The following is a 13,253-nucleotide window of genomic DNA, read 5'->3' as shown; positions in this document are numbered from 1 at the left end:
TTTGGCTCAGATGCGTGGATAGACACGAAGCAAACCTATTGATGACTGAGGTCCATGAGGGTTCATTTGGTACTCATTCCAATGGACATGCCATGGCTAAGAAGATGTTGAGAGCAGGCTACTATTGGCTGACAATGGAGTCTGATTGTTGCAAGTATGTGAAGAAATGTCACAAGTGTCAAATTTATGCGGATAAGATTCATATTCCTCCGACACTTTTGAATGTGATTTCATCACCATGGCCTTTCTCTATGTGGGGAATTGACATGATCGGCATGATTGAGCCGAAAGCGTCCAACGGACACAGGTTTATTCTCGTAGCAATTGATTACTTCACCAAATGGGTTGAAGCCGCTTCATATGCGAATGTGACCAGGCAGGTGTCGCAACCCGAAAAATACGGAGGTGCGAAAAAACAACCGGCGAAGAAGAAAATGACAGAAGAGTCGCCACCGTGCGTTATTTATCCCAAAGGAGGGAAAGGAAACGCTCGAAGTAAACCTGGTGAAAGGAAAGGAAAAGACAAGGTCTCGCAACCAAATCTTGGGTTCGGGAGTCGATTATGCGAAGGGAAGGTATTAGCACCCCTACGCATCCGTAGTACTCTACCGGATCCACTCTTGTTGTTCTTGTCTAAAGGGTGTCTGTTTATCTAATGTACTATTTACTAAAAGGGTCAAGAGAAAAATGACTCGCACAGATATCGCATCCACTGCATACGTATCTCATCTGGAATGAGAATCAGAGTCTTCGTAGCTCGGCTACCTATGGGTTAAAGAGGAGTGTGCTCGCTAAGACATCGCGTCTTATGCCTACGTATCTCATCGGGAATGAGAATCAGAGCAAAACGTAGTTCAAACTAAACTACGGGAACAAGGGTCTCGATTGCAACTAGGGCAAGAGAAAAGGAAGGTCTCGATCGCAACGAGGGCGAGAGAAAGGATCGCAACGAGGGCGAAAGCAAACAAGGATTAGTTGTTAGTCGTTAGTCAAACTCGGCAAGACATCGCGTCTTGTGCCTACGTATCTCATCTGAACATGAGAATCAGAGTTGCCGTAGTTCGGCTCACGCACGCCAAACAAAACAAGACACCTACACACAAAAAGGTGGCAAACATGGAGCCCGACTGCCAATCACTGGACTTACATCAGCATCCGAACCAAAACACACACAAAAGGGCAAACGTGGAGCCCGACTGCCAATCACTGGACTTACATCAGCATCCGAACCGAAACACACACAAAAGGGCAAACGTGGAGCCCGACTGCCAATCACTGGACTTACATCAGCATCCGAACTGAAACACGCACAAAAAGAAAAAGAAAGGTGCCCGGAGTGGTCTCGCACGACCACCTGCCTACATACCTCGTCTGGAACAAGGATCAGGGCGATGTAGTTCCCCTACATAGGGGTTGCCATCTGAACACGGACTTACAAAGGAGGACACCAGTTGTGTCAAAGGAGAGTGGGCAATGTGTTCACGTCCTAGCAGTAGGTGTCGCAGCTCGCTGAATCGAGTCTTAGGCAGTTACCTCTTTGCAACAGAACGGATTACATGCCACAAGATCGGAGACGCTCGGAAAGGTCTAGAAGAAATGGGGAAGCTCTGCCCTAGAGTTGTCATGCAATATGTACTTAAGTGTTAGGATTTACAAATGGGAATATCTACCTAATGTTAGCATGCAAAAGGATATGGGAATCCTACCTATGTTATCATACAAAGGGTTCTACCTAATGGGTGCTACCTAATCGGAACAAGAATCGACGAATGGAGCAAGGAGAAGTGTTAGGGATAAGGGTAGATGGCGACGCATGAAGCAATCGACTTACAAGGTTGATGGCGATGCATAAAGCAGTCGACTTACAAGGTTGATGGCGATGCATGAAGCAATCGACTTACAAGGTTGATGGCGATGCATAAAGCAATCGACTTACAAGGTTGATGGCGATGCATGAAGCAATCGACTTACAAAAGGGTGGATGAATACGTGCTGGTTCTGTTAGGTTTTGAAAAATGATTACTCGACGTTGGATCGAGGTTTTGATCTTGTTTTGAAATGGTTATCGAATGTTCATTTTAATTCTTGTATTAACAGATGAATAAAGAATGAAAGAATAAATATTATACACTTCATGGGAGAGGGATACATTTGTTATGAATGGGGGTTGACATGGCAATCAAGCAATATAAGTATATGCCTCATACACCATACAAATAGGCCACAGTTAATCAAACAGTTAAGATATAAACAAGTATATAATCGAATCAAATAATCAAAGAATGAAATAATAAAGCATTAAACAATGTATTAGTGTAAGTGCAAAGGAACCGACTCATTGTAAGAAAGCCCAAGAGTAAGCTATGTGAGGTCGACGGCGATGCTTAAAAAGCGATCGACTTACGAGGGTGTGGGAAAAAAGGGGCTCGATATTAAATCGAGAAAAGTATGATTTTTTTATAAGTTTAAAAATGGTTTTGCATGCATGATGAACTTAATAGACAACAAATCTATGATAATGAAACTATGAAAAATAATGAAGCATAAACATAACAAAAAAAGATATTAACAAAATACTAAAATAAAAAAATGTTAAAAGAAGATAAAAATAAAATAAGAAACAAAAAGTACTACACATGAGTATTGAACCCTCTCCACTTAACATTATAAAACTAACTTCTCTCCACTAGGCCATTTATCACTAGTTATCATCCTAATGCTATTTTAAATATATGAACCAAAATAGATTAAACATTAGAATAAAAACTAAAATAAATAAAAAAAAAGAGTCTGTTGGACTACCGGTAGTTAAACCCAGCCGCTTGGCTGTTGGGTTTTTCAAGGGAATATGAATCGGAAAAAGGAAATATTTATTAGCTACTTAGGAAGTTTAAACAAAATCTTTAAGGTTTCTAAAAACTATCCTATTTAAAGTAATTTAAAGAAAAAGAAAATAAAATTGGAATAATAGCAGACTTGTTGTTTCCCAATCTCACTCACACTCTCACGAACTCCTCTCACACTCTCGAAGAATCTCTCTCTCATCGTCCTCTCAAACTCAGACGCTCATTCAAACTCAAACGAAGTCTCTGTCAACAAATACATGAAAATGATAAAAGCAAAAAGGAAAGAAATTCTCACAAAGTGTCACGGCGGCGGTGAGTTTGCAAGCTCCTGATTTCGTCTCTCTTGTGGTTTTCTTTGATTTCTTTGGGATTAGGGTTTATAGTCTCTTTTCCGCCTCCAAGTTTTTTTTCTCTCCCTCTGATTCGCTTCCTTCTCCTTTTTATATTTGCAAATTAGGGTTTTCTGTTGTTGTCTGGAATTCCAAAGAATATCTTCTGCAAGCCACTTTCCATGCGCTCAGTTGGGATTGGCTTTTTTGATGCTTGATTCGGAAAAGGTAATTTTACATACGCCTTTTTCGTCTTAACTTTGTCTCAGTACCAATTTGGGATACTTTCTGAAATTTAACTGCCTGGTAATTATTTTGCAACTTTGGTTGTCACAGGGGTTCCGGATTCGTGAGGATGAGTCCAATGAGAACTGGCTGTGAATCAAACCCAAAACTTTGGGACAGATCAGTTGAATTCCGCGCTATTGTGTATCCTCCAAATTGCAAGAGTGTAAGAATCTGCATGGCAATGAAGGTGAACACGGTATGGTTAAGCTTCCAGTGTCCAAGCTCATGGGCAATAACAGCAACAATTTCCTCATCGTTTTTGCACTGTTGAACTGATGTGCCATAAAGCACAATCCTCTTGTTCTTGAAGAATCCATACGTAAGGCATTGCTGTGACTTGATCTTGTGGATACATCAGCAACAAACAACTTCTTTAATGGAAACTTGAGGGAGGAAGCAAGTTTCTCAATTTTCTTCCTGAGTGGACCGTCTGGAAGAGGAGTGAACTTATTGAAGAGTGGAGCAATTAGAATAGTCAGCATCACAAGAGAAAGACCAAACATAAATGCCCAGAGATAGATGGCCAAGTATGGACCTCCTTTCTGTACTATTACAATGATTGCAGCCACAATTTCAATTGTGAGACTAATTCTTTTGTCTGTGTGTTGCAACCTTTCTTTAGACAGCTTCTGCATTCTGCTGATGATTAATGTCACAAAGTGCGAAGTGATTGGCATATTTGCTGAAGTGACTCAGCATCAACAGTCATCAAGTTGGTTATTTTTCCAGATGCAAATTGCTTTCGTGCTTCATGGGTAAGCCTTAGAGACTTGCGAAATACTGCAGCCACCAGTGTTGATCTCAGAACTACAACCACCACGCTGTTTTGGAGGACATGGAATGTTACTATCACTACTAGCTTTCCATTCTGGGAAGGGAGAGAGCATGCCAGACTGGGAAGGTAAACTAGTAGGTGCAAATTCGCTTTCCCAGTCATATCTTCTACGATGTGTTTTACTCTGGTTTTTTTTTGTTGAACAATGATGGTGAAAAATCTTTCCAAAATTCTCATGAGATGTTCCAGCCTCCATGCCTCCAGGTTGGCATCCCTCTCTGAGCTCTTGACAGCACACAAGACAGAGATCATAAGAGCAACTGGTGTTGGGGCAGCTATGGTAAAATTCATGTATGGATGTACTGCAATTGTCACAGTAAGCGTTCACTTTCATTTAGCTTTGATCTTGTTATGTCAATTTCTTGCACTTGCTTACCCCTTATTTTGGTTTCAGATGAAGATTACATGTTGCAGTTCGCTCCACCTTCTGGTTCGAAAGCAACTTTATCTTAACTTCTGGACTCTATCAATAATCTATCTTGCAGCACCAGCCTCAAACAACGACTCGTTGGGTCGCGAATCAATTATAGCTAAACATTACCATCCCCGGCAACATCAATCTCATCATCCGCCATAACAACACTAATCTGAACCCATGATATCTATCTGTCTTGACACAATTGTTTATGAGTATCCGCTCAATATTTCTTCTTCGGTGATGTTGTTTCCACAAATGCCGATTCAACATAGTGCAGTTCAAGGTTAGCATTGTCTGCATCAACATCTGATTCAATCTGTGTAATTATTGAATCTAGCATGACCGTTGTACAGTTTGGTTTGTTATTCACAGGGTTTGGTTGTGTTTGTTAATTTTGCAGGCTTCATGTTGACAATGGTCGTATTGCTGGAAAAATGAAAACGGCATTGAGGGAGGTTATTGAGAAGTATCATTTGAATGTTAGATTAACTCCAAATCAGAACATCATATTGACTGATATTCGTGCTGCATGGGAACGTCCCATCACAACCATTCTTTCTCAGGCTGGTTTGCTGCTACCTAGATATGTAGATCCCCTTAATATAACGGCTATGACATGCCCTGCTTTCCCATTATGTCCCCTGGCAATTACTGAAGCTGAACGTGGAATACCAAATATTCTTAAGCGGATCCGTGACACGTTTGAGAAGGTTGGTCTGAAGTATAACGAATATGTGGTTGTAAGGATAACTGGCTGCCCTAATGGTTGTGCTAGACCATATATGGCTGAACTTGGACTGGTTGGTGATGGCCCAAATAGCTATCAGATTTGGCTTGGAGGCAGCAGTAACCAAACATCAATAGCGCGGAGTTTCATGGACAAGGTGAAGCTTCAAGACCTTGAAAAAGTTTTGGAGTTTTATCATTGGAAGCAAAAGCGTCAATCTAAAGAATCATTTGGCGACTTCACAGTTCGACTAGGATTTGAGAAGCTTAAAGAATTTATTGAGAAATGGGAGGGTCCAGCAGTTCCACCAACACGCCACAACCTGAAGCTTTTTACCGATAAAGATACATACGAAGCAATGGATGGGTTAGCAAAGCTTCAAAACAAAAATGCTCATCAATTGGCCATGGAAGTTGTCCGCAATTATATTGCTTTCAACCTAAATGGAAAAAGGTGAATGAATCATTTCATTTGGTTAAGCCACTGAAGATGTATGTGATGTTGCATTTTGGTTGTGACTGGGAATGGCTACTGAGCAAAACTCTCAGTACTGTTACTGTGTGGTAACCCTGAGGATAGATTGAATTAATGTTTGGTTTTCATTACTTTTTGTATAAAACAAGCTTTCAGCTAGAATCTTTTGGTGCTTTACTTTCATAACGAGCTTTGTTGAAGACAAAAATAAGCCTCTATTTCTTTTTGGTTTCCAACTTCATGTATTTCTTCAATTAATCCTGTCTTGAAACTAAAGGTCCATCATTTGTGTTACTCTGATCTGAAAATGTAGCATATTGGTGAGCTGGAAATGAATTACCACCGGCTGTTATATGTGGCAGCGTAGATTTGTTCCCATGAAGATGTCTCTTGCTTTCCACATGAGAAGAAGTTGACATAGTTTGAGATTCCATTTTGAGCACATTTCACGAGTTTTCATAGGCATAATCCAAGGCAAAACCAATACAACTGTAACAGTAGTAAATGTCAGGGTGGCATAAAAACTTGAACTGGAAAGGTGGCATCCTTATTGTATGCGGCAGACAGGTCCTGATGTTCATAAAAATATTGCAATACCAACAAACCAGACATTAAAAGGCTGAACCTTATGACCGTTGCAACTTTTGTTTTGGACTGCAATAGAGATAATGCAAATATGCCCAACATGATGATCATGATACATGATGCTATCTTAATCAAGTTTTTTATATATTGAATTCCAACCTTTGATGCACATTTGTTTCTTTAGGATCCAAGCATAAAGTTTGCACATGAGGATCAGTAGCTTCGACCAAATGCCCCCCTTAAGATTTAAATCCCAATATCAAAACCAAATTATAGAACATGATTGAGACTCTTTTTGTGTTTCTCTTGAATTATCTATTAAAATCCATACAAATAAAGGATGACCTTCGGCCACTAGCTTGATTCCGCCGATAACCAGGCTCGGTCCCTCTCGAAAAAACTCACATGATAATGACTCTCCCTTAAAACATGGTAAACCACTGGAATCTCCTCGAATCAAACAATGTTCATCATAGTAGAGGAGACCTCCTTGAATCTCCTTGTGAACATGGTGCACCCATAACAGAAAAGGAGGCCACTTGATGCTCATGAAAAAAAGAGTACCATAGTATAGGAACAAAATCATGAGGAGCAAATAATGAAAGAAATAATGATATGAATATCAGGGTCAAAATCGGGGTGTGACAGCAGGTGGTTGTGAAGTTTATCAAAAACCAGCTGATTTGCCGTTATGGTGTGCCAGAGAGGATCATTACTGATAATGGATCTAATCTGAATAACAAGATGATGGATGAGTTGTACGCTGAATTCAAGATTGCACACCATAATTCCTCTCCCTACAGACCTAAGATGAATGGGGCTGTTGAAGCTACTAATAAGAACATCAAGAAGATTATCCAGAAGATGACTGTTACGTACAAAGATTGGCATGAGATGCTGCCATTTACTTTGCATGGATATCGTACGTCTGTACGCACTTCAACAGGGGCAACCCCTTTCTCTCTTGTTTACGGCATGGAAGCTGTTCTCCCAGTAGAGGTGGAGATCCCATCAATGAGAGTCTTGATGGAAGCCAAGTTGACTGATGCTGAATGGATTCAGAGTCGTTATGACCAATTGAATTTGATTGAAGAGAAGCGGTTAACTGCCATGTGTCATGGTCAGTTATATCAGCAGAGAATGAAGAAAGCATTCGATAAGAAGGTCAAGCCCCGTGTGTTCCGAGAAGGTGACCTCGTGCTCAAGAAAGTCTTGTCTTTCGCGCCCGATTCCAGGGGCAAGTGGACTCCAAACTACGAGGGTCCATATGTTGTTAAGAGAGCCTTTTCAGGCGGTGCTTTGATGCTTACAACAATGGATGGGGAGGATTTCACTCGTCCTGTGAATTCAGACGCAGTCAAGAAATACTTTGCCTAGAAAAAAAAAGAGGTATATGCAAATGAAAAACAGAATAGCTCGCTAAGTTAAAAACCCGAAAGGGCGGCTTAGGAAAAAATGAGCGTCTCGGTGGAGAACCCGCAAGGGTAATCCAGGCAAAAATTAGAGACTTGAAAAAAAAAGAAGAAGAATATTTGCATCCCGCTAGATTGAGTACTTCACTCTGGGGCAATCTAGGCAAAAATTAGGGATTTGGCAAGTAACTGCATCCTGACAAGACTTTCTGTTTCACAACTGTCATTTCGTCAGAGGATTCTCGATTCGTCGTCAACTGAAGCTTCGAATACATCGAGATTCAAATTGGTAGAGAAAGGATCATTATGTTCAATGTAGCCCTCTTCCAATATATATCACTGATTTCAAATTTGTACAGATCTATGGAGTCTTGCCATTTGCAGGCTACCATTCCATCAAATGAATTTGAGCTTTTATCCAATTATTTGCACTCTTATTTGTTTCAATTCAACAAATGTTTTGCGTGTTTTAATTGATAAAATATCATTGTTTTTCAACAAATCAATTTTTTCAAAATTTGCTGTTTTAAACAAAGTGAATATCCATAAGGTTGAAAGGATACTCAAGAATATCTCAGTGCTCTCCCAAGGGTGGCATGATCTCCAACAGGTAAGACATTTGGTTCATATTCCTGGTTTGGTTGTATCTTCTTTCTCCAGATCTTGTGATGGGGTTGTTCCCCAGCATAGTTGCAAGCAGAGTGTTGTTGAAGACTCAGTTTTCTCCAGCAGCAGTTTCCCCCAGTAGAGTTGCTTATGCAGTTGGATTCTACTTGGAAGTTATTCTCCTTCAGTGGGTTGTTCCCCGGAGTTTGTTTGGAGTTGCAGAACTCTTTGTTTCTCAGTTGATGCTGAGATCCCCTGCGGATCTTCGAGATTTTCTCTTGTTCCCCAACAGATTCGTCTTGGTGGCTGCTTTGCCCGTTGTGACTTTCTGTACCCTGGTTGGGTTGTTTGCTGATCCATCACTCAGAGATTTGGTGTTTCCTGATATCTCTGATCCTCTGCTCTCCAGCAGTACCCGCAGATCTATGCTTTATGGCATGTAGATCTCCGCAGATTGGCTTTCCAATTGGTTTTTCCCCTGGAAGTATAGTACCGGGCGTTTGATTCCTGGACCTGTTTCTGTTAGATATGTCTGTTTTGTCAGCATTCATCAAACATAAATCACGCATATTCATGCATATTCATAAACATTCAGATATTCATGTTGCATTTTTGCCATATATCTTCCGTTTGTCGTTTCCTGCTATGGATACAGATCCCCAATAGATCTCCCCTAGCAGATGTCGGGTGTTAAATCTCTCCATATAGAGTCAACCCCATAAGCAGACAGTGTCTGTTATCTTTCCTTCTGCAGTTCCCCACTGAGATATATCTTCGTGGATGACGGTTTCTTCCGTTTCCTCCCAACATATATATTGGGATGGATTTTCCTATTTGAGTTACATCCTCATTAGGACGTGTCTTATTCAGTCTGTCTTTTCGGATTATTCCCGAATTGGCTATTTGTCAACTGCCTTGTGCTTCCCAGTGGGTTGTTCCCCAACGGAGTTTTTTCGGGCCTCTACCCTCATACCGGTAGTTGTAAGTCCTATTTTCCTTGCCCTTTTGATTGGAATTGGTGGTTATATACCTTTATTCCGCGGCAAGAGTTTCGATTTTCTACCTAGCAATCGGTAGTTGTAAATCCTTTTTTTCCTACTCTCCAACGGAGTTTGTGGTTTGTTATAAACCTTATTTTGGGTTTCCCGTGCGGATTTGTGATTTGTTCTATCCCCACGCAGATTCATGGTTATCCCCACCAGAGTATGGCTATTACCTCGTATTCGGTAATTGTAAGTCCTATCTCTTTTTCCCCTAACAAAGGTAACCTTTGTGGTTCGTCCTGATTGTAAGTGGATTTCTGTTGTTGTGGTTTTATCCCTAACAGAGTTGGTGTCTCCCTGTGGTGATTTCTATCCCCAGTTGAGTTTGTGGTCTTCTACCCCGTATTCGGTAGTTGTAAATCCCAAGTGTTGATGTTTCTCCCCAGCGGAGTTTGTGCCTTGTGGTACAGTTGGATAATTGCCGGATGCTTGCAATTTATCCCCAGCGGGTCTCCTTTCATTTACCCTTGTGTTGGTAATGTTGTTGTTCCCTTTGATTGGTCATCATTATATACCTAGTTTGGTATCCCGATACCTTTCTTTTCAGTTGATTTATCCTTTATTAACCCAGTAACCGGTTGTGGATAATCTTCCATGCGAGTATGTTATTCACGGTCTGCCGGTAATGAATAATATATCTCATGCACTCTTCATTCGAAGCCTTTTGTGTTTCCCTGGTCGAGTAAGTTTCGTTATTTCCCTTTCGCGGAATCGAATTTTTGTTGTGTTGGATAATTGCCGGATGCTTGCAATTTATCCCTTTGAGTTATCTTTCGTTTACCCGGATGCTTGGTATCGATTGTCTCTCTTTTTGGTTAGTCACCTATTATATACTTCGGTATCTCTGGTGTCTTTTCCTTTCGAGTATATTATTCACGGTCTGCCGGTAATGAATAATGTGTCTCATGCGCTCTTTAGTTGGAATCCTTTGTTGATTTTCCCCAGCTGAGCAAGATTCGTATTCTTTGTAGAATCGAATATCCATCCTTTAACTAGTTTGTGTTTCGGATGATGAGTGTTTTGGCATATATACCAATTCACGTTTTCGGTAGATCACCTATTATATACCTTGGTATCTCTGGTGTTTCTTACCATGCGAGTTTATTATCTACGTTCTGACGGTAATAGATAATATATCTCATGCGAGTATTCTTATCCACGGTTTGCCGGTAATGGATATTATATCTCATGCACTCCTTGGGTTTGTGTTCCCAGGTGAGTAAGGTTCGTTTTCCCGTCGTGGATTCGAATGTCCATCCTGTAAGTCGATTCGCTTTTTCAAGCCCTCCTTTCAGATGATGAGTGTTTTGGCATATATACCAATTCACGCTTTGGTCGGTCACCTATTATATACCTCGGTATCCCTGGTGTTCCTTCCCCTTCTGCTCCCTATTATGACCTCGGTCGCCTGCGGAGTCAGATTTTCCTGAGTTTATGTACCTTTTCCAGGTCTTTCTCAGACGTTTGGTTGATTGATATCTCTCACCCTTATACTGGTCTTAGATAGTCATTCTTCCTGAGTTTGTTACCCTTATACCGGTAACACCTCAATTCTTCGGTGCTTCCTCAGTGGAGTTTCCTATTTGCTTTTCCCCAGGAGTCAGCTGGTGTCTCTCCAATGGATGTTCTTTTCCTTTGGAATTTTCTTTTCCCCAGTGTGAGTCCTTCACTCCCCAGTGAGGTCTCCAGTTTGATTTTTGTTACCCTAACCAGAGTCGTGTCTCGCTGTGTCAGTTTTGTTTTTCCCCAACTTGAAGTCGTGTCCTGCTCACGCATTCTTTTTCTTTTACTATCCCCAATAAGAGTCCTGTTAAAGTCTCTGTCCCTAGTGAGTGTAATACTCCGATGGATCGTCTTTTCTTCTATGTGAGTCATATACCCCACAGAGTTTGTGTCTTTTGCATACATACATTTGCATCATGAGGTCTCTTAGGGACCAAAATTTGTCTCATTACTGTTATTTAAGCCCATTCTACCGCGTCGAGATGAAGATTTCTAAACTTCACTTCTCCGGCTAGAATGACCTTAAATAGGGGCATCTGTAAGACCCCAATTTTGTCCCTAAGATCCCTCATGGCATCATATCATACCATATCATTGCCTCAAGGATCTTTGTACACCTTTGCTTCCCTCCTTGTGGGTGGGTTATCTTGTGAGTGTGGTTCTTGATCACCAAGCATGTATTGCATTTGTATATCATTGCTTTTCATCTGTCTATTAACCAAAAGTACAAAAATATTGTCATCTAACCATGCTACTTGCAGATGAAGCCAGCTAGGTCAAATCAGTCAAAACAATCATTGAGCAGTAGATGGTGGCCATTCTTGAAGAATTTGGGCACCATGATCATTCATCAAGAGTTCATATGAGTTGTGACATCATTGTGAATCAAGATCTCAAGTGGTAGGGGCTTGGAATTCATCAGAACATGGTTCAGTCAGCCAAAACCCTAGCAAAGCCAACTGAAGTCAACTGTGGTCAACTGTGCATTTAATCAGTGATTTGATGGTGGGAATTGGTTTGAGAGGTCTCATTCATGTCCATATAAGCCTCATATAACATGTCAAACATCCACAGTGAAGAATTTGAAGTCAGACAAGAAATTTCCAAAAATAGAAAGTTGACCTGTAATTGGAATTTGCCAAAAATGGAAAGTTCTTCTCCTCAAATTTACATCATCATACAAGCTTCAAATGAATTTTTGTCCAACATGAAAGTTGAAGTTCTTGTTCTCCCATTTCCAAAAAGTCCAAGAACACTCATTTCTCATTTATGGTTGGCAAGTTATGATCAAATCATTCTCAAAAATTTTTGAACTTCAAAGTGGCATATCTTCCAAACCATTTGGCCAAATTGAGTGAGGTTTTTTGCTACAAGTCATATATGATGTGCTCTATCCAAATCTTTCATCACAATTCACCAAAAATCAACCAATCAAAATGGCCTTTTTCAAGTGGCTTGAATTTAAAATGAGGGAGGTGAAAAAGTGACTTTTCAAATTAACCATTTCCAATGCATTTTACCATTTGCCAATGTCCAGAAATCATGTTTTGGATGTGCTTAAAGCCCAATTTTCGCACTGTAGCTCATGCACATGCAGCATAAGTGGAATTTCACTAATTGGCAAAACATTTCCATTTGAGTTAATTTCAATTACCACTTCCTTAACCAAGCTTATGCATCATTAAACAGAGTATATATGCTTCATTTCTGACTGCAAAAACCCTAGCCACACTTTGCCAAAACAGAAAAACTTCATTTTCTCTCAAACTCTCATTTTCCTCACTTGAACTTTTTTCTGAAAATCTCAAAAGGACTCGTGTTCTTGAGCATTGTTCCATCATTTACCATCATTTTGGAGGTCTTTGCAAGCACCATCTCCCAACTGTAGAGCAAGAATCCGCACTGTTCCATTGAAGCACCTCACATGGCAGTTCTCGATTTGAGCATAACCCAGCATTGTTGAGCTAAAATTCTTCTTCCATTCATCATCTGGAACATCACTAAGCATCTGTTTCAGCTTGTTATGACCAAAGAACCACAAATAATCACTGCTCTTCAAATTTGGTAAAGATTCGAACCTCTTTATTTTCAAAATCATGCTATGTTTTAGAACATGATGAACATGATGAACATGATGAACAGTAACACGAACCCTAATTTGAAAACCCAGGTCGTGTTTGGCTTGCT

The 13,253-nt window shown here is 40.5% G+C and overlaps 1 protein-coding gene across 1 annotated transcript in view; it reads left to right on the top strand.

The window, feature by feature from the left end:
- Positions 1 to 6,171, top strand: part of LOC127103103 (sulfite reductase [ferredoxin], chloroplastic) — a 49,539-nt gene extending 43,368 nt beyond the window's left edge. Inside the window, exons 2-4 of the mRNA XM_051040390.1 lie at positions 3,512 to 3,659; positions 4,250 to 4,425; positions 5,117 to 6,171. Coding sequence (XP_050896347.1) covers positions 3,512 to 3,659; positions 4,250 to 4,425; positions 5,117 to 5,900 — 1,108 coding nt within the window. The 3' untranslated portion in view covers positions 5,901 to 6,171. The remainder of the gene's footprint in view (positions 1 to 3,511; positions 3,660 to 4,249; positions 4,426 to 5,116) is intronic.
- The last annotated feature ends 7,082 nt before the right edge of the window (positions 6,172 to 13,253 follow it).

Source organism: Lathyrus oleraceus, chromosome 7, assembly GCF_024323335.1.
Source record: "Lathyrus oleraceus cultivar Zhongwan6 chromosome 7, CAAS_Psat_ZW6_1.0, whole genome shotgun sequence".
Taxonomy (NCBI): domain Eukaryota; kingdom Viridiplantae; phylum Streptophyta; class Magnoliopsida; order Fabales; family Fabaceae; genus Lathyrus; species Lathyrus oleraceus.
The sequence above is the reverse complement of the archived record's forward strand: the minus strand, read 5'-3'. Positions and strand labels throughout refer to the sequence as shown.